This window comes from Somniosus microcephalus, chromosome 8 (assembly GCF_052327205.1).
Source record: "Somniosus microcephalus isolate GS21.2 chromosome 8, FLI_Smic_1.0, whole genome shotgun sequence".
Taxonomy (NCBI): Eukaryota; Metazoa; Chordata; class Chondrichthyes; order Squaliformes; family Somniosidae; genus Somniosus; species Somniosus microcephalus.
Window position 1 is genome coordinate 244,929,892 of NC_140994.1, and position 21,933 is coordinate 244,951,824.

General features: G+C 47.8%; 1 protein-coding gene and 1 long non-coding RNA gene across 6 annotated transcripts in view; one reads left to right on the top strand and one right to left on the bottom strand.

The window, feature by feature from the left end:
- The window catches only part of LOC147114245 (E3 ubiquitin/ISG15 ligase TRIM25-like), a 58,050-nt gene extending 36,502 nt beyond the window's left edge, over positions 1–21,548 (top strand). The window contains exons 3-7 of one of the 5 annotated variants that reach the window (XM_085995925.1): positions 8,121–8,351; positions 9,030–9,052; positions 16,550–16,683; positions 18,842–18,976; positions 19,956–21,548. In XM_085995925.1, coding sequence (XP_085852051.1) covers positions 8,121–8,351; positions 9,030–9,052; positions 16,550–16,683; positions 18,842–18,976; positions 19,956–20,476 — 1,044 coding nt within the window. In that variant the 3' untranslated portion in view covers positions 20,477–21,548. Of the gene's footprint in view, positions 1–4,950; positions 5,471–8,120; positions 8,352–9,029; positions 9,053–16,549; positions 16,694–18,841; positions 18,977–19,955 lie in introns of those variants that run through there. The other 4 variants (XM_085995924.1, XM_085995923.1, XM_085995926.1 and 1 more) reach the window with 4 other exon arrangements.
- LOC147114246 (uncharacterized) lies at positions 8,783–15,906 on the bottom strand. Its single transcript, XR_015079393.1, has 3 exons — positions 15,812–15,906; positions 9,933–10,058; positions 8,783–9,108 (listed from the first exon to the last, which is right to left on the bottom strand). It is a non-coding gene; the product is annotated as an uncharacterized LOC147114246 (long non-coding RNA).
- Positions 21,549–21,933: the final 385 nt, after the last annotated feature.

Sequence of the window (21,933 nt, forward strand, 5' to 3'; positions counted from 1 at the left end):
GGTGAGTGGACCACCGTGCTAGAGGCGCCTGTATCTATCAAATACCTTCCCCTAACGGTCTCCACTTTCACATCTACACATGGTCTGCCCCGTCAAAATCTCGACTCCGAGTAAGACTCTGAAACACGTAAATACCGTCAGATAAGCAAAGCTTTATTTTGACTTGCACAAGGGGAGCGAGAGCCCAGTCAATGGCTCGGCTCACAACTCCAGAGAACATCTGTGAATGCAGCATATTGATACACTCAAACAAGCAAGTGTTCCATAAATCACGTGTAATGGGATTGTATCATTTTTAAATGAATTAAGAGTTAAAACAAATTAAGAGTTTGGCACAAGGACAATCAAAAGGTCAGCAGGACAGAAATATCTTCAGACAAGGTTAGTTAATTACATTCTGTCAGGAGGTTCTGTCTGAATCTTGTTACCAAAAATGATTTGCTTACTCATGTCTGATTACCATATTTATACAGTGAAGAACACAAGTTCCATATGATCATGTCTAAAAGTTAGCAAGTCAACTCTGTACAAAGCTATTTCAGTATTCATGCAGAACGAGATTAACTTTTAACAGAACTTTTCACTCTTTGATCAGATGTCATTATCACCTCTCAGTTTGCAAGCGTACAAAACGTGGTGCGGTTACCCAATAGTTCTGCAATGTATTGTTCTGGCAGTTTGTGATTAACTTTTGCAATAGGTCAGAAGATTACGTTAATTGCTGCTGACTCGACTTTAGTCCAGCGGCAATGATACAAAAATACATTAGATGTCAAGTATCCCATCATGCACTAGTAAGGGCAAAATCATATTTCCACACCCCACTCATTGTAGATGAGCGGACACAGGTACTCGGGCTGGGCGCGGCCCCGTCACAGTGAGGGTGCAGACGCGCTGGGTCCTCTGTCACCCACAGCAACATCCAGTTTCCCTTTATCCTTGCCCAGAACCTGCTGTAATGCGGCCACTAAGATTTTTATTGGGTCGTCTTCTACCTTCCCTCGGTTTGTCTCTACCTTGGGACCCTCGTGCCCTGGTTTCCCCCCTTTCGGGAGCTTACACTCCTTACTCCAGTGTCCCAACTTCCCACAGTTACAACACGCTTGGGATCGACCCGCATTACTTCCCTCCTGTCTCCATTCCCTTTTACTCCTCACATTCCCTTTCACTTCGTGCACCTTCCCCGTGTGTTTCTCCTCTTCCTCCCTTGTCCTGACTTGAAAGCTAGAGTCAGCTTCCTCAGCACACCCATCTCCGTATTGTGGAGGCCCTCTGGGTCAAACCATGACTCAGCCTTTGCGCTGATTCACAGCAAACTGTTGGACACTACGGTCCTCAGCCAATGATTCCTGGGAGCCCCTCTTAATTCTGCGCGCACTAGATCTCCTCCAGTGGCCCTCACGTAAGTCGGCCACAATCTATCTGCAAAAGTATCTGGTAACTCGCCTGCCTGCTGCCTCGTCTGCTCCACCTGCAAGAACGGACTACCTTGGCTGTGCCCTAGTGCTACCAAGATCTCATCTTTTAAGCCGTGCACGGTTCCTCCCCCTTGGTGGCTGCCGACAAACTCCGATATAGCTTCCCTTCTAGGGAGAACAATATCAACTTCCTCATCTCCTGCTTGTTGCAGTTATTAATGCCCCCTACCTGCTCTACATTGGCGAAATGAACGGAGGCGTCTCCTCCCTGCTTTAATTTAGCCACACTCGTCAGCATTCCCTGTAGCTGAAGCGGTGTAAATGGGAGCACATAATCGTTCTGCAATGGCACCGGGCCACCGCCCACTGGTGGCAGACCGAACTTCTGCTGTCGTAGGGGACACATTGGTCTCGGTGGTCCCGGTGCTTCGGGAGCCGGCCGATGCTCGCTGTACGGGGGCCCATCATCTGATTCTTTACTCTCCATATCCCAGTCTTCCACAACCTCTCCAGGTGACATGAGATGAACCATCCCTCTGGCCCCGGATAGTTTTAAGGTCAACTTACAGATCTTTTCATTACAAGGCCTGTGATCTGCCCCCTCATAACCCGGAGTTTGGGCTACTCTATTCGCTACCCTGATACCTTTCAATCGTTCCTCCGCCTCTTCGCCTCTTTCTAGATTCCTTTCACTTTGTTCGCAGTGAGTCTGACACAGCCTCTTACCCTCTGACACCTGACACTGTAAGTATTCAAAATTGTTCTGCACCCTCTCCTCCTTAACCTTTCTCTCCTGCCTTTCTTCACTTAAATCTTTCGTCAGTCGCTCTATGACGGCGTCCTTATCGCTTGCCTTGGTTTCTAGTTCCCTTTTCTCATCTTCCAGCTGTTTCACCTTTTCCCTGAGAATTGAGGTTTGCTTCTGTAGACACAGTAGCCAAATCGCCTTCTCTCTCGTTCTTTTATGGTTTACACTAACCGTCCACTCTGCCGCTTTCTCCTGCGGATCCTCAGAGTGTAACATTCCTCGTGCCCATGGCTCAGAAATGTCTAACTTGCTACATATATACGAGGCTACCTTAGCCCCCATAGACTTCCTACGGCTACTTCTAACCGCCCACTCTGCCGTTTTCTCCTGCGGAGAGTACATCATTTCATTTGCCCCTGGCTCAGAAATGTTTACTCTGGCTACCTTAGCTACCCTGAGACCACCTTAGCCTCTCTGAGACCACCTTAGCCTCCCTGAGACCACCTTAGCCTCCCTGAGACCACCTTAGCCTCCCTGAGACCACCTTAGCCTCCCTGAGACCACTTTAGCCTCCCTGAGACCACCTTAGCCTCCCTGAGACTACCTTAGCCTCCCAAGAGTTTGTTGCCCTTACTTTGTGCCTTATTTTGCTCCACACCTCAAGAGTCCTTGCCACAGTCGCCAAGATATGGAAGGTATTTGGTTTCCTCGTCCTTACAAGGGTACCTTGACTCTGGGTTTTACAGGAACAAAATCGTAGATGACACAAAGGATTAGGTTCAACCCAAAACTGTTAGTTTATTAAAACCAACAAAACACAGACAAAAACCTGTTCAGATTTGGCTGAAACTTACAATCACCCATCCGGACAGTCGTTCCCATTGTGGACTGTGGGCCTGGATCGGAGATGACCTGTCCCCGTCCTCCTTTATCTGACTGCAGCTGCCTACACAGCACAAACCCCTTGTAGAGTCAACTGATATTTAAAATCACCCAGCCGGCTGTTCGTGTCCGACGTCGATTGCAGGCTGGGAGCTGGAGATGACCGTCTTCCCTTCCTTCTTACACTTGGCAGTCGCTGTAGTCAGAGCGAGCTTCCGAGAGAGAGAGCTTCCGAGAGAGATTCTGAGTGAAAGGGAGAGAGAGCTGTGTGTGGTTCCTTCTTACAGTTCTTCCGTCCCGCCTTTTCGAGTCTGGGCCTTCCCCCAACAATCCACACCCAGTAATCCAAACCACAGGACACGTACAGGGCTGGGGGATGGAAGACAACTCCTTATCTTGTCTCCCCCTCCCTGTGGTACATATTTGATGTGATTTAGTCTTACTGCTGATGTGTTTTGTCCAAGGTTAAAATGTTTTTCATTGAAGCCAGGAAGTCCATTATTCCGGCAAAATTGGCATCGTTGTCTTATCCATTGAAGATCCATCGAAACCCATTAAAACACGAAGTCTCGATGTCCAAAGTTAAATCATCTATTCACCGTTAAATCACCTATCGAGACGCTCATTGTCCAAAGTAAATGTCTTTTCCAAAGTTAAATTGAAACTCACAGGTGTGTCTGTGCTTCTAGGTCCAACTGCACCTCGCCCCTACCACTGGGCCAAACAGGCTTCCAGCATTTTGCTATTGTACTGGGTTTGTTGAAATCTACACAGTACAGCACTCATCCATGGTCATAAGGAGGTTGCCATTCTTGCCAGGTGCTACGTATCCGCGGGTACCCACCTGGTACGCCGATTCGCCTCTGACCACTCCCAGAGACTCTACTTTACATCCCCATTTATATGTCCCATTCTTGTGCCCCTGTGGCATCAGCATTAGAAATCTAAATGCATCTGCAGGCCCCCCTGCCTGCTGGTCGGGTTACCAGGAGTTCCTGTCTATCTTCCTCCCAGTTAATCAGATTAAGACTGCTGACTTCCTTCTGCACCTGCCGGGGCACCGTCCCAATCCTGATGTCTTCAATGTCTGCTTCAACACTGTCAATCAAGTCCCAAGCCAGCATATCACATGCTCGCCCCTTGGACTGTAAATCACTCGCCTTCATTACGGCTTTCCCTAGGACCTCTATACCTCTCTGTAACCAGATTCCCTGCACTTCTACTGCTGTAAGCGCATACTCCGTTCCCTGAGCTGTGAACCGCAGACCCTTGGCACTTTCCTGCGCCACCCAGGAGGCATAGCTACCCAGGCCCGTGATTTGCCATGAATTTAGGACCAAGTTGGCACTTCCAAACAAGCCCCCCACTTCCCCATATATTTTCCGTCTCTGCCGCCCCTTGGGGGCCTCTACTTCGGGGGCTATGTGGTCCTTATAATCACTAAGTAATCGCTGCAATTTATGCTTAGCCCAAGTAATTGATGGTGGGTGATCACCACCATTGGCCTCTAACGCTGGCACTATACTGCTCAGGTTATAGGTTACTTCTAAAGTGACCATAGTTACATCATGTAACAGTGCCTTTGGACCCCCGACACTGATCATGCCATCCATTGGAGATGGCACCGTGGTGGGACATCGCGACGGCTTTTGATATCCACATGTTGTTAAATCAATGCATCTTATATCAGTACATCCCAACCGCTTAAGAACATCGCTACACAATTCTTGGCAATATTGTCCCACAAGTCCTGGTTCCCAAATGAATGGGGGAAATTTAGTCCACCTTGCTATAATGTTGACGGTACTGATGACCGCACCCCTCATTTTTCCGCGCTGTCCTTTGTGCAGCGAGCAGGAGTATAACCAACGTCACAGTCCGGCGTCATCATATATGCCGCTGACTGTTATATCTCCATCAGTATTCACGCTAATTTGTAGTTGTGTATAATTGTCACTTCTGGGTCCGATAACAGGGATCCAGACCGGGTTGAAGGAGTCTGCTTACGTGGTGCCATAGGACCAACCGCCCGGGGCGCCGGACACTGAACTTTCCCTTTGTGATGGGCAGGGAGGCGGTTCCAATCGGACTGGTTGACCGGGGGCGGACAGTTCATGGTTGCTGCCACAGATAGTGTCCCAGTATCCTTGTCCCATTTTACATTTGGGATTTATTTTCCATACCTTGGTCGTATGGGTACGTGCGGTGACCCGGTCCGTGATCCATATATTGGGTTTCTTTATCCATTCCCCTTTCCCCCCCTGTGGCAGTTGCATGTATTGTTCTGGATGTAATCAAGTACTTTTATCGATGCGCCCGGTGGGCGCCTCCCACGCTACTGTAATTGTCAGGAGGGTGATCGCCAACACGGCCGTCCACCAGGCCGCCATTGTGAGTATTCCGGAACTCTGAGGGTAGTAAGGTATGTGGAACCTCTGCTTTACCACCGGTAACTGACATGCCGTCTTCATGATCCTACCAGTAAAGTGGGTCCCCTGGTCTGTATCTATTTGTAGGGGGACCCGCCCACCGGGGTATCACCTCCTTTGCCAAAATTCTTGCGGCCGTAACGGCGGTGCAATCTCGTGTTGGGAAGGCCTTTACCCAGCGAGTGAAGTGATCCATTATCACCAGGCAGTAGGTCTTTCCCCTACTCTTTGGAAGGGGACCGGTGAAATGGATTTGTAGGTTTTCCCATGGTCCCTTCGGTCTCGGGTGATTTCCCATAAGAACCTTTATCCCCTTTCCTGGGTTATACTGCGCACAGATCAGGCACCTCTGGCAGTGCTTTGCCATGTCCCTGATGTATATCCCCATGATAGATTTCTAGTCAATTCTGCCTGATACACTCGGGGGCTACCACCTGGTCTGCCCCTTCTAACTTCCATACCCCAGTCACATCTTCCTTTGCCCCGTGACTCTCCCAAACCCCAGTCTCATCTTCCTTTGCCCTGTGGCTCTCCCATACCTCAGTCACATCTTCCTTTGCCCTGTGACTCTCCCATACCCCAGTCACATCTTCCTTTGCCCTGTGACTCTCCCATACCACAGTCACATCTTCCTTTGCCCTGTGACTCTCCAAAACCTCTCTCTCTCCCTTTGACGTATCTTCGGGCAGTTGCACCATATTTGTTTCCTCTGGTCCGATGGCGCAAGCTACCACCGGGGCCGGAGAAGGGGGCATATTTCCTGCGGCCCCTTTAGCCGCCATATCAGCTCATTCGTATCCTTTCTGTATCCAATCGCCCCCATTCTGATGTGCTTTTACCTTGACTACTGCTCCCTCCAGTGGGAGCCCTGCAGCCTCCACCAATGCCTTTACTAGCACTTCATGTATAATGTGACCACCCTGAGGATGTTATAAATCCCCTTCAAGCCCATGAGGCCATATAATCATGGACTACGCTGAATGCGTACCGACTATCGGTGTAAATATTCACTCGTTTCCCTTGACAAGCCTGTAATGCTTCGGTAAGAGCTACCAGTTCCGCTACCTGGGCGGAGTCCCCTCCTTCCAGAGCCCCTTGTCGGACCACCCGACCATCCTTCCTCACGACTGCCCATCCCGTATGGGGTGTACCACTTCTAAATTTCCTAGAACCATCGACAAGCATTACTTCACATTCCCCTTCAAGTGGGCTATCTTTTACCCCACAACTTTCCTCATCCTCTACCGCTAGTTCACACTGATGTTCTTCTCCTTCCGTTAATATGCCGCCCGCAGGGTTTAATCCACCGTCTTTAACAATCTGTACGGACTTATCCTTTGGGATAAGTACGGCTTCCCATGCTGCTCTTCGGCTATCTGATACTGCTCTAAACCATCCAGTATTAAGTAGGATATTGTTTATGTGGTTTGTGGGTTTCCCTCTTGATCATGAAGGGTGTCATATCGACCCTCCCACAATCCTGTTTGTGTCTAGCCCTTACCTCTGGAAATTGGGAACACACAAGCCCAAAGACGCCCTCAGCCGTCCAATCCAAATTCCATGTATCTCTTCACTTCAACTTCAATTTCAATTCCTCTAACAGGTACCAGTGTGTTTAACTCTATTCTGATTGTTTCATTAATTATATAGTTTCTCGGTGGAGTATGTGTCAATGCAGGGACACTAATGTCTCCGAGAGAAAGCTGTCAGTTTACTACTCTTTACACTTTTCTGCCTTTCAATAGAAAGCTCGGAACATTCTCATTTGGTCGTGTAATTTTCCTGCTTCTATCTTACACCCTCAATCACTTCCTCTCTCCATTGTACACATCCCATTAATTACCATTCATATCTCATTCATCAGCCCTGGAGGAACTTTACTGTCCAGTACAATATTTAAGATAGAAAGCATAGATCACACGTTCTCACTTGGTCCAAGTTATTAACACTTTTTATTTATCATTAATTTAGAGGATCTTTTATTTTCCCGAAAGTAACCCAATATATAGTGCCTGGGTCCATTTTGTCATTTCAAAATTATCCCAAAACCCAAAAAGCAGTACTGTTGAACTGACCGGTTTTGTCAATGTTAAATTTCATTTCTATCAATTTATCTTAACTCCAATTTCAGAAACCAGTGATTCCCAGGCTAGGTGGTTTACACAGAGTTTTATCATTAGAGACAGAAGTGCTACAATTAGTTTACAAGGTGACTTCCATATAACAAAAGAAAGCAGAGAATCCATTGTGGCTCTGCTTAAGAACCCAAGGGGTTAATTTATCAAATCATAATTTTCCTTCATTCACTGTGGGGAAATATTAACTTAAAATTAAGAAACTTAAATGTAATAATGTCCAATATCTTTAAATTTCATTCAGCAACACTAAAGTTGCTGCTTGGTGAACTTAAACAGCTGTCAGTGGAAAGGGTTAACTCCTTTGCAGTTTTTTTAAGAAGGCTCAAGGCAACTCTGGTTAAACTCTGTTTTCTCTCCCAGTAGACACCCTCCACTGCTTGTCTATCTTTAACGGGTGATCGAGTTGTGATCTAAACAAACTGTCCCGTCCCTGGAGAGCGCCGTGTGCTCAGGGTAACAGCTGTGTGGAAGGGACGTTTGTAATGAGAGTTGGTTTGGGTTTCAGACACGAATCAATGAGCTGAAAGGAAAGCTATCGAAGAGCTTCTCTGAATGGAGGAGACAGCTGGAAGAAGATGAAGAATACGCACTGAAACTGATCGATGAGGAGGGGCTCCGAGCTCTCTCTCCGATTAGAAGCTGTTCTGAAGCATTAAACAAGAGGATGGAACAGATTTCATTAATAGATGGAGAAACCCAGAGTCTGGTACAGAGGGACCCTCTCTCCTTTATTCAGGTACATCTTCAATATAAACAGGGCCATGGCTGGGGAATGGGGCGTTTGTGTGAGGCTGGTGTGAGGGCTGAATTGTTTGAAGATTGTTGGTGGGACCCAGCATTGGTGCTGCCCCCTCCGCCCTGCCCTCGGAGTGTTGGTGCCCCTCAGCCCTGCCCTCGGAGTGTTGGTGCCCCTCAGCCCTGCCCTCGGAGTGTTGGTGCCCCCTCAGCCCTGCCCTCGGAGTGTTGGTGCCCCCTCCGCCCTGCCCTCGGAGTGTTGGTGCCCCTCAGCCCTGCCCTCGGAGTGTTGGTGCCCCCTCAGCCCTGCCCTTGGAGTGTTGGTGCCCCCTCCGCCCTGCCCTCGGAGTGTTGGTGCCCCTCAGCCCTGCCCTCGGAGTGTTGGTGCCCCTCAGCCCTGCCCTCGGAGTGTTGGTGCCCCCTCAGCCCTGCCCTCGGAGTGTTGGTGCCCCCTCAGCCCTGCCCTCGGAGTGTTGGTGCCCCTCAGCCCTGCCCTCGGAGTGTTGGTGCTGCCCCAGGATGGAGTGCAGTGAAATGTGGGATTATTCCCCATTCCTGTGACTGGCCCCACCTACTGTCCCACACTGAACTCTTTACTCTCAATCCCAAATTCACGGTTTGGTTCCATTGGGTGTTGGTTTGTTCATTGACTGATTTGATCTCCTCTCTTTATTCACAGAACTCGAAGCAGCTCCTTTCCAGGTAAGTTCCTCTCAGTCATACAGTAGCTGCTGCTGATAGGGAACCTTCAGCTGTATCTGAGAGAAGAGTGAAAGTAGAATCACGGCTTGGAAACCTTCCCAGATAAGGAGCTTTCAAATGGTGGGAATATTGAGTGATGTGTAACTGGGGTTTGAGGGGTTATTGGCTCAGGCAGCCTGTGGGAAATGGGAGATTGTACATGTCCACTGAGGACTCCCAGCTCTACCTCACCACCACCTCTCTCCACCCCTCCACTGCATCTGTCTGGTTACGCTGCCTGTCCGAGATCCAGTCTCCGATGAGCCAAACTTTCCTCCAATGAAACATTGGGAAGATTGAAGCCATTGTCTTTTAGTCCCCGCCACAACCTCCGTTCCCTGGCCACCAATTCCATCCCCCCTCCCTGCTCACTGTCTGAGGCTGAACCAGACTGTTTGTAACCTCAGTGTCCTGTGTGACCCTGAGCTGACTATTCCAATGTTCTCCTGGCCGGCCTCCCATCTTCCAACCTCCATAAACTTCAGCTCATCCAAAACTCTTCCTGTATCCTAACTTGCACCAAGTCCTGTTCACCCATCACCCCTGTGCTCGCTGACCTACATTGACCATTGGTTCAGCAACACCTTGAATTTAAAATTCTCATCCTTGTGTTACAAATCCCTCCATGACCTCGCCCCTCCCTATCTCTGTAACCTCCTCCAGCCCTTCGAGATCTCTGCGTTCCTCCAATTCTGGCATCTTGTACATCCCCGATTTCCTTCGCCCCACCATTGGCCGCCGCCCCTTCAGCTGCCTGGTCCCCAAGCTCTGGAATTCCCTCCCTAAACCTCTCCGCCTCTCTACCTCTCTCTCCTCCTTTAAGGTGCTCCTTAAAACCTACCTCTTTGACCAAGCTCCTGTAAAGTGCCTTGGGATGTTTTACTACATTAAAGGCACGATATGAAAGCACGTTGTTGTTGTTGAGTGACATGAGCTGTTCCATCGGTGTGTTGAGCTTCTCAGGAACCTGTTAGACAGGAAGTGAGAGAGAGTTAAAGCTGCAGTGACCTGTGTGGTGATTATTCTCTATGTTTAGTAAGAAGTATTGTGATTGGTTGTTTGTTTCCTGCCTTGGGATATATGCTGTAATCTCATTGGTAGTTGATGTCATGTGATTTGTGGTGGCCATCTTAAATTCAGTTCTTTCCAGCCTTTAGTTGGGACTGGGTGTTGAAGATGTGCTACAGGATTTTTAAGTTAATAAAGCCGAGATTAGAAAGGCAAATCTATTCTTTATTTCAATTTATTAACTTTATGTCAGAATGGAGCGATATCTTCAACCAGAACGATTCAATGCTGACCCTAATTCTGCAGGAGTGGATGATAAATGGAAACATTGGTATTGTACATTTAAAAACTTTTTGGGCGTGTTGGATCAAGAGTCTCTAAATAAGCTGAATATGCTGATCAACTACATTGCTCCGGATGTGTATAAGTATATTTTGGACTGTAAAACTTACGAAGTGGCTATTTCTACATTGGAAAAGATTTTTGTTAAACCAAAGAATGTGGTATTTGCACGTCACCTTCTATCTGCCCGTAGGCAGCAGGTGGGAGAATCTTTGGATACTTATTTACAAGCACTTCGGTGCCTTAGTGTTAACTGTAATTATAAGGCCGTGATGGCTGAAGAATATAAGGAAGAATCGGTACGGGATGCTTTTATTAATGGATTACTGTCTAGATCAATTCATCAGCGGTTGTTAGAAAATAAGACTTTGGATCTTAAGAGTGCTTTTGAGCAAGCTTCTACATTGGATGTGGCTCAGAGAAGTTCGGATTCTTATGCTCTTTTTAATCGGCCTGTGACTGTGGTTTCGGCAGTTCCGGATGAAAAGGAATTATGTGGACTTAATAGGAGTGGTTTACTAGATTCTGAAAGTTTCTACTTCAGCGGCTGTTGCCTCTAGGATTCAGAAGTGTTATTTTTGTGGGAACATCCGGCACCCTCGTCTGAAGTGTCCTGCTCGGGAGGCTGTGTGTAGTAAATACGGCAAGAGAGGTCATTACGCATGTGTGTGTAAATCATCAGGTTCAATTACCTCCTCTGTGACTATTCAGCCTTTAGATAGGGCGTTTATTGCATCAATTTGTGCTGCATTTGCTCATGGCCTAAACAAAGCTATAGTTACAGCCCAAGTTAATGGGTTGGAAGTGAAGGCCCTTATAGATACGGGCAGTACCGAGAGTTTTATAAGTCTTCAGTTTGCAAAGGAGAAGCATTTGAAAATTTCGCCTGTTTCCTATCAGGTGTGTATGGCTCAGACGACTCTCACTTCACAAGTAGCTGGTTGTTGCCGTGTGAAATTGATTCTTCTAGGTAATACGTATACTGATATACGCCTATCTGTTTTGCCTAATCTCTGTGCGGATATTTTGATTGGTCATGATGTGCTTCAGTTACACGAGTCTCTTAGTCTTTCATTTGGAGGGACTAAGCCACCTTTATCTATTTGTGGATTAACCTCTTTATCCATTTCTCCATTATCACTTTTTTCCAATTTGATGCCGGATTGTAAGCCAATTGCTACCAAGTCAAGAAGGTATAGCAGTCAGGATAGAGAATTTATTAATTCTGAAGTTCAACGTCTCTTATTGGAAGGAATCATTGAACCTAGTTGTTCGCCTTGGCGGGCACAGGTAGTTGTCACGACTAACGAGAGACATAAGAAACGAATGGTGATAGACTATTCCCAAACTATTAATAGGTATACTCAATTAGATGCGTACCCTTTGCCTAAGATTGATGAGCTTATCAATAAAGTATCTCCGTATAAGGTTTTTAGCACTATTGACCTAAAGAGTGCTTATCATCAGATTCCTATTGTTAAGAAGGATCAACCATATACGGCCTTTGAGGCTGGTGGAAAGCTGTATCAGTTTTGCTGAATACCATTTGGTGTTACTAATGGTGTTGCTTGTTTTCAACGGGCAATGGATGCTTTTATAAGTGATAACTCTCTCTCTGACACCTTTTCATACTTGGATGACATCGTGGTGTGTGGCAAATCAAGGGTGGAGCATGATTCTAATTTAGAAAGATTCCTTCAAGCTGCGGAAAAAGTTGGTTTAACTTTCAATAAAGAGAAGTGTACCTTTTCGACCACTGAGGTAAATCTACTGGGGTACATTATCTCGGGAAACAAGATTAAACCAGACCCAGAACGTCTGCGACCATTGATTGATTTACCTTGTCCTACTAATTCTAAGGCTTTGCAACGAGTTGTTGGACTGTTTTCTTACTATTCTAATTGGATTGCAAATTTTTCACCGAAGATCCGGCCTCTTATTCGGGTTACGACATATCCTCTATCATGGGAGGCCAGGACGTGTTTTGATAATTTTAAAAAGGATATCCTTGGAGCAGTTGTGCATTCTATTGATGAGCAGGTTCCTTTTGTGATTGAGACGGACGCTTCTGATTTTGCAATTGGGGCTACTCGGAACCAAAATGGAAGACCTGTGGCCTTTTTCTCACGTACCTTGAACAATAGTGAAAAAGGCATTCTTCAATAGAGAAAGAGGCGTATGCAATAGTAGAAGCACTGCGTAAATGGAGACATTATTTATCGGGGTGACATTTTACGTTGGTAACTGATCAAAAGTCTGTGTCCTTTATGTTTGATGTCAAACATTTTGGAAAGATTAAGAATGATAAAATAATGAGGTGGAGGATTGAGTTGGCATGTTACCATTTTGATATAGTTTATCGTCCGGGGAAGGATAACGTTGCTGCTGATGCGCTGTCGAGGGCTTATTGTTCTGTGATTCACGGAGATACGCTTATTAATCTTCACAATGCCTTATGCCATCCTGGGGTTACGAGGATGATACACTTCGTACGCAGTAAGAATTTGCCCTTTTCAGTTGAAGACGTCAAGCGGATGACTTCATCATGTTCTATCTGTGCTCGGTGTAAACCGAATTTCTTTAAGCCTCAACGAGCTCGTCTGATAAAGGCTACTTCTCCTTTTGAACGTTTGAGCGTCGATTTCAAGGGGCCTCTTCCTTCAACTACTCAAAACCGATATATATTTACTGTTGTGGATGAGTTTTCAAGGTTCCCTTTTGCTTTTCCTTGCGCAGATGTATCAGCTGCTACAGTTATCAAATGTCTGACTCAACTTTTTGTCATCTTTGGGATGCCTGCGTATGTCCATTCGGATCAGGGAAGTTCTTTTATGTCTTCCCAGTTGAAGGAATACCTTCAGAGTCGGGGAATTTCTACTAGCAGAACTACCCCGTATAATCCCCAGGGTAATGGACAGTGCGAACGATACAATGGGGTGATCTGGAAGGCAGTTATGGTGGCTTTGACATCCCGGAACCTTAAGAATACACAGTGGGGAAATGGTACTGCCTGATGCCCTGCATTCCATTAGATCATTGCTTTCAACGGCTACTAATGTGACCCCCCATGAAAGGCTCTTTAACTATCCGCGGAGATCTACTACGGGATATTCGGTACCTTCATGGCTTACTATGCAGGGACCTGTGCTGCTTCGACGCCATGTTAGATTGTCAAAATATGATCCTTTAGTGGAGGAGGTGGAGCTGTTGGAGGCAAATTCCCAATATGCTCATATTCGATTCCAAGATGGGAAAGAAAGTACCGTTTCAATTAAAGACTTGGCTCCTTGTGGTGGCCAGCCCTCTTCTGAGGATATTAACAATAGTCATGATTCAGATAATGTGGATGTTGTTACAGATACTACAAATATTTCCAATCCGACTGCAGATAATTATACTTCTATTAGTCAGCCCTCGATGGATGTTCATGACCGTCCCAGTTTACCTCCTGATGGGATTTCTAATCCGGAAACCGTTGAAAATCGGGATATGGATAGCCTTCCTGCAGAAGATACTTCTGTGTCTCCTGGTGTGGGAGGGCAAGGAATTTCACCAAGGTTAAGAAGGTCGACACGAACAAGATATCCGGTCGACCGATTGAAAATGCACTTTTAAATTGATAGTAATGTTTTAAAATTGTTGAAATATTATATATTGTTTTAGTTGAGAGATACTTAATACTTATGTGCAATGTTACTATTTGTTGTTGCTCACTTAGTATTGTGTCAAGTTGAATAGTTTTATTTTGTCTGTGCAGAGTTTTAGTTGTAAATAATTAATTATAAATTGTAAAGGTTATTTAGGTTGGAGTATATTTTAAAAGGAGGGGTGAATGTGGTGATTATTCTTTATGTTTAGTAAGAAGTATTGTGATTGGTTGTTTGTTTCCTGCCTTGGGATATATGCTGTAATCTCATTGGTAGTTGATGTCATGTGATTTGTGGTGGCCATCTTAAATTCAGTTCTTTCCAGCCTTTAGTTGGGACTGGGTGTTGAAGATGTGCTACAGGATTTTTAAGTTAATAAAGCCTAGATTAGAAAGGCAAATCTATTCTTTATTTCAACCTGTATCTAACCGAGGCTTCCTAAAGGCTCCATGTGTGTCAGTGACAGCTTTATTCCATTGGTTCAGTAAGTGCTGTGTGATTGGCTTGTTCTGTCAACCAGCCCATGGAGAATGAGGAGCGGGGCGGGTCCTAGTGTCAGAGTGACAGTAAAATGTGTTGTGATTGGCTCATTCTATCCACTAACAGAGAAATGAGTGGGTGCTGAGATTTCCCAGGAATGTCAGTGTCACTGGACACTATGACCCTGATATTAACGGGGAGGTGGGGAGGGTGCGGGGGAGGCCGTTAACGTGGGAATGCCGGGGACATGGAGGCCCTATTGATTGACGGCCTGGCTGGCGGACAGGAGCAAAAGAAGTGGCAGGAGGCTGCAGCCGAGGGCCCGTGGGGGCGTTCCCCGTCACTCAGAGAGAGGGAAGCAGAAGCTCCGGGGCCCACTGCGGGGGGGAAGGGAGGGGGAAGGGCGGGGGGGGGAAGGGCGGGGGAGGGGGGGTGGAAGGGAGGGGGAGGGGGGGGAGAGGGACGGTAGGAGGGGGGGGAGGGAGGGAGGGGAGGAGGGAGGGGGGAAGGGAGCGGGGAAGGAAGGGAGGGGGGAGGGGGAAGGAAGGGAGAGGGGAGGGGGAAGGAAGGGAGGGGGAGGGGGAAGGAAGGGAGGGGGAGAGAGGGAGGGGGGAGGGGAGGGGGAAGGAAGGGAGGGGGAGAGAGGGAGGGGGGAGGGGGGAGGGGAGGGAGTGAAGGGAGGGGGGGAAGGGAGGGGGGAAGGGAGGGAGGGGGGAAGGGAGGTGGGGAAGGGAGGTGGGGAAGGGGGGGTGGGAAGGGAGGGTGGGGAGGGGGGAAGAAGGGGGGAAGGGAGGGGGGGAAGAAGGGGAAGGGAGGGTGGGGGAAGGGAGGGGGGAAGGGAGGGTGGGGGAAGGGAGAGAGGGAAGGAAGGGAGGGAGGGGGAAGGAAGGGAGGGAGGGAGGGGGAGGGAAGGAAGGGAGGGAGGGGGAGGGAAGGGAGGGAGGGGAAGGGGGGCCGGGGGGAAGGGAGGGGCGGGGGGAAGGGAGGGGGAGGGTGGGAGAGGAGAGGCTCCGGGGGCCCATTGGGAGAGGGAAGGGAGGGTGGGAGAGGGAAGGGAGGGGGGGAGAGGGAAGGGAGGGTGGGAGAGGAGAGGGACCGGGGGCCCACTGGGAGGGGGGGGCTGGGGACGAAGACTGAAAGATTGGGGCTGGGGCAGACCCAATGCTTCCTTGTGAGGCCTGGGGGTCTCCTGCTCCTCCTGGCCCACAAGGAGTGCTAAAATGATCTGATCTTTCGCACTTACCTTGGCCAGTCGGCTCCTCCCGTCTCGGATCTGCTGTGGGGCAGCCGACAGCGCCGGCCTCCCCCTGACCCACACTCACATTTCATTCACCACCCTGATTATGACATCAGGCCGTGACTTTCGAATGTTAATGAGGCCCCGCCTGCCTTTCGCAGGAGCCTCGTCGATGGCCTGATTTGTGTTTGTTTAAATTGAAATAGCTGGGAACGGGGTCGGGCTGGGGTCGGGTTACTCGATCCGGAAGTTTTAACCCCAGATCCTCTCCCGCCCATCGGGGTGTGAGGGGATTAAAATCGAGACGTCTGTGAGGGAAACCCACCGATCCCAGGTCCCTGGGAGGCTGTTCCTTCTCCTCTCCTCACTTCACGTGATTGTAGTGAGTGTGTTCCTGCAGCGAGGGGGAGCACGGACTGGAGACCCTCGGGATAATAATAATTATTAATAATGGAAAGATGAGGCTCCAGTACAGAGACACTGGACTGAACACAGACAGCTTTGAAAATCACAAACTGAGCTGAAGTGGCAGCAAAGCAGGATCCCACTGCACGTGTGGAGATCAGTGTGAATGCAGGGAGACTGACAATCCCGGGATTCTGCCATTTTCAGGATGGGTTGCTGCAGGGTGTCAGTACGAGCATTAGAAGGGCTGCAGGTTGTTGCACTGATCACTCGTTCCCCTTTGGGTTTCTGATCGAAATGTCCCCACTGATAAAAACATTCTCTCCTCTTTCATTCTAGAGTGACTGAGACTCAGAGAATCACAGACCCAGATGTTCCAGCGCTCACCCTCAACCTGTCCAATATATCTCAACTTATCCAGAAGAGGCTGAATGGATGGGAAAAGTACCACTCCGACATATTGGGAATCATCAGTAAGAACATGCAGCTTTTCTCCAATATAAGGGACTGGGAGCAGGTCGGGTTAGTTGTGTTCAGACAGTGAATATCCCGAACTTTAATATCAGCTCCCTGTGTCTGTGGATCAGGAGCCTGAGATTAATCCTCAGCCCCCAGTAACACCTGCTTTAAACATTCCTCACTGTAATGGGCCAGAGCTTCACCCCCCATGGGCCAGGTAGGGGCGGGTTATACTCTGCCAAGCATACCCAAAATAGTGAGGAACCAAGAGACTGATAAGAGTGAGGAGCTTAAAGTCATTAATATCAGTGAACAAAAAGTACTTGAGAAACTAATGGGACTAAAATCCGACAAATCCCCTGGACCTGATGGCCGACATCCTAGGGTTCTAAAAGAGGTGGCTGCAGAGATAGTGGATGCATTGGTTGTGATCGTCCAAAATTCCCTAGATTCTAGAACGGTCCCAGCAGATTGGAAGGTAGCAAATGTAACCCTGCTATTCAAGAAAGGAGGGAGAGAGAAAACAGGGAAATACAGGCCAGTTAGTCTGACATCAGTCATCAGGAAAATGCTGGTATCTATTATTAAGGAAGTGATAATGGGGCACTTAGAAAGTCATAGTATGATTAGGCAGAGTCAACATGGTTTTATGAAAGGGAAATCATGGTTAACAAATGTATTAGTGTTTTATGAGGATGCAACTAGCTGGGTAGATAAAGGGGAACCAGTGGATGTAGTATATTTGGATTTCCAAAAGACATTCGATAAGTTGCCACATAGAAGTTTACTACACAAGATAAGGGCTCATGGGGTTGGGGGCAATTTATTAGGATGGATAGATGATTGGTTAAAGGACAGAAAACAGAGAGTAGGGATAAACGGGTCATTTTCCAGTTGGCATGTTATAACTAGTGGGGTGCCACAAGGATCATTGCTTGGGCCTCAGCTATTTACAATCTATTTTAACGACTTGGATGAAGGGACCGAGTGCAATGTATCCAAGTTTGCTGATGATACAAAGCTAGGTGGGAAAGTAAGCTGTGAGGAGGACACAAAGTGCCTGCAAAGGGATAGAGACAGGTTAAATGAGTGGGCAATAAGGTGGCAGATGGAGTATAATGTGAGGAAATGTGAGGTTATTCACTTTGGTAGGAAGAATAGAAAAACAGAATATTTTTTAAAAGGTGAGAAATAATTAAATGTTGGTGATCAGAGAGATTTAGGTGTCCTCGTACAGGGAAAACAGAAAGTTAGCATGCAGATACAGCAAGCAATTAGGAAGGCAAATGGCATGTTGGCCTTTATTACAAGTGGGTTGAAGTACAAGAGTCAGGAAGTCTTCCTACAATTGTATGGGGCTTTGGTGAGACCACACCGGGAGTACTGTGCACAGTTTTGTTGTCCTTATCTGAGAAAGGACATACATGTCTTAGAGGAGGTGCAACGAATGTTCACTCGATTGATCCCTGGGATGAGAGGAGGGATTGAGTAGATTGGGCCTATTCTCTCTGGAGTTTAGAGGAATGAAAGGGGATCTCATTGAAACATATAGGAGAGGTTGTTTCCCCTGGCTGGAGAGTCTAGAACTAGGGGGCATAATCGCAGGATTTAAGTCTGAGATGAGGAGGAATTTTGACACTCAGTGTTGTGAATCTTTGGAATTCTCGACCCCAAATGGCTGTGGATGCTGAGTCGTTGAGTATATTCAAGGCTGAGATCGATAGATTTTTGGACTCCAGGGGAATCAAGGGGTATGGGGACCGGGCGGGAAAGTAGAGTTGAGATCGAAGTTCAGCAATTATCTTATTGAATGGCGGAGCAGGCTCGAAGGTCCGTAGGGGATAGTCCTGCTCCAAATTCTTATGTTCTTATGTTTAATCAGAGTGTCTCTTAAAGGGGCACCGTTCATCACAGGGCCGTCAGTATTATTGAAGAGTAAAGTAAAAAAAAAAAAGGAAGTCTTGCATTTATATAGCGCCTTTCACAACCTCAGGAGGTCCCAAAGTGCTTTACAGCCAATGAAGTTCTATTTTTGAGGTGTAGTCACAGTTGTAATGTCAGAATATCTAAGTATGGAATATATAACCCCCCCCCCCCCCCCCATCGAGTAATATGAAGGAGTCGGGACCTCGCTGTGTCACAATTCCCAATCACCGTCTGCTTTGTTTACAGTGCCAGCTTCCACTGAATACAGGGGCCCATCGAACGTAACTCCTCCCCCACACAGCTCCTCTGGGGCAGCCCCTGTCCCACAGAGCGCCATCAAACAGTCGACTGGGATCAGGGGGAGAGAGGGAGTATCCCAATGTGTGTTTAGAATCTGAAACGGGGATCACTCTGACAGTTTTAAATTTCTATTTAACCCTTTGTCTTTCTGTGTTGTTTCGTCAGTCAGGGTTCAGTGTGAGGGATTTGAGGGTCAAGTTCCTGCACCTGTTCCCTCCTCAGAGTCTCAGAACCTGGGGCCGAGGGGGTGTTGGTGAATTCAGAGTGAACAGGGAGCAACAGTTTAATGTACAGAAGGGTCCTCAGATTCATCTCAATTCACAACTGAATCCTCACTGCTGTGTGTAAAATGGTGGAGGCTTTAATAAAGCTGAATTCAGGATGAACAGTAACAGGAGGGAGAGAGCCCAGAGCAACACACCTGTATTCTGGATAAGACACTAACAGGAGGGAGAGAGCCCAGGGCACACTCCTGTATAGAGGATGGGACAGTAACAGGAGGGAGAGAGCCCCGGGCACACTCCTGTATTCAGGATGGGACAGTAACAGGAGGGAGAGAGTCCAGGGCACACCCCTGTATTCTGGATGAACAGTAACATTAGGAAGGGAGCCCAGGAACATTCCTGTAGTCAGGATAAACAGTAACAGGAGGGAGTGAGCCCCAGGCACACTCCTGTGAGCTGTGCGTTCCCAGTACAGCCAGTGCTGAGATTGTGGGGCTGTAACTGTGAGTCTGAGGGATGTGTTGTGTGCCGGTGAATCTCCTCCATTGTGTCTGGGAGAACGTGTGCACAGTGCCAGGGGCTTGTGTGATTAAACTGACTGCTACTGTGTGTCTCACTGTAGTGTTTGCCCTGAGTGTACAGCACTGGGGCCCACACACTGCTAGTGAACAGGGATTCTGATTGAAGGCCATTGATTTAACATGGGAAGAATCCAGTCTAACCGGTAATCTGGGGCTGACACTGTCTGGGAAATATTGACACTCCTACCCTGCAGCTGTCAATCATTGATCTGAGTGGAATAACCCTGTCTGACCAATCTCTTCTCTTCTCTCTAGGGCAAAGCTCACCGATGAGCCTGGATCCAAAGACAGCAAACTGGAACTTGGTTCTGTCTGATGATCTGAGATCAGTGACACGGACTGGACAGAAACAGCCCTACCCACCTCACCCAGAGAGGTTTAAAGACTATCGCCAAGTCCTCTGCTCCCAGAGCTTCTCCTCAGGATCCCATTCCTGGGATGTGGAGACTGATGGGAATGAATGGATAATCGGGATTGTGTGTGGGAGCGTCGAGAGGGCGGGGGAAAACTCTCTCATTGGGAACAGCAGTAAATCCTGGGGTTTGGGTTATGTTTCTGGTTCTCTCTGGGCCCGGCACAATTCCCAGTTCACTCACCTCGGACGGTTCGGGTCTGGGAGCAGGATCCGAGTTCAGTTGGACTGCGAGGCCGGGACTGTGTCATTTCACCAAGTCACTGACTCACTGACACATTTACACACATTTCAAACCACATTCACTGAACCCGTGTTTCCAGCATTTTATTGTTGGAACAAATCCCTAAAACTGGTAAATTAATCCCGGTAACTGAGACTCGGCGACATCCTTCCGGCTCCGGGAATCTGATGACGTAACTTCCGGTTTGGGGTGGGGCCTCTGAAACGGGTCTGTGATGTCACTTCCTGGCTGGGGCACTGATGATGTAATTTCCTGGCTGGGGTCAATGATGATGTCACTGGTCTGCACCCTGGTGATGCTGTGGGTGGGGCTCTCTCTCAGGCTGTGGGCGGGGCTCTCAGACTCCTCCCCCTGGTAAATTAAGCCCCATAACAGACTCTGACATCACTTCCGGCTCCGGGGATTGGGGGATGTCACTTCCGGTTTTGGGCGGGTCCTCATAAACGGGTTTGTGATGTTTCTTCCTGGCTGGGGTCAATTTTGCTGTCACTTCCTGTTTTGGCACTTTGAAGATGGCACTTCTGGGCTGGGGGCACTGATGATGTCACTTCCTTGTCTGCCCCCTGGTGATGCTGTGGGCGGGGCCCGATTGTGGTGAGCACAATTCAGATTCCATGAATGATTTAAAGGGAGTTGTTTGATCTCTCACACTCACTGAGGGAGGACTGAGGGATCTTGGAATTCTAAATCCCAAGTTATTAATTTCCTGTTAAAGGAGCTGAGTTTGTTGAACAGTATGAATTCAACCAAGGAATTGTTAAGCTGCCTGTTGAGGGGTATGCTGGGAAGGTTGGCCACATTGGGAAAGTTTTATTCAGCAGACTGTCTAGAAGGTTAAAGGTCAGACAGCCGCGTGGCCTTGATGGTCTGTGAGAAACTGCTGTAAACATCAGATGCTGTCGTATCAACTTGTTTTAAACCGTGGGAAAGAGAGTGGAAAAGTACCAACTGTGTGATTTTGCCAGCAAGAAGGGTATAAACCAGCCATTTTAGTAAGATGGAAGGAGACAGTCCATGAGACAGACCAGAAGATCACCACACAGGATGGCGATGGAGAATTAACCCCTCAGTCTCCCGAAGCAGAAGAATTGACCATTCTGAGTTGAGTTCTACTACTGACTTAAAGCTTGTATGAATCTCTATCTGTAAAACTACTTGTATTTTAACGTTAATAAAACCAATTAGTTAGAAATGTTTAAAGCCTTGTTGATCTTACCACTGATTAAACAGTAGAGTCATAGAGTCATACAGCACAGAATGAGGCCCATCGTGTCCACGCCGGCCATCAAGCCCTGTCTATTCTAAACCAATTTTCCAGCACTTGGTCCGTAGCCTTGTATGCTGTGACATTTCATGTGCTCATCTAAATGCTTCTTGAATGTTGTGAGGGTTCCTGCCTCTACCACCCTTTCAGGCAGTGAGTTCCAGATTCCAACCACCCTCTGGGTGAAAAGGTTTTTCCTCAAATCCCCTATAAACCTGCTGCCCCTTACCGTGAAACTCTGCCCCCTGGTTATTGACTCTAAGGGGAAAAGTTCCTTTCTATCTACCCTATCTATGCCCCTCATAATTTTGTA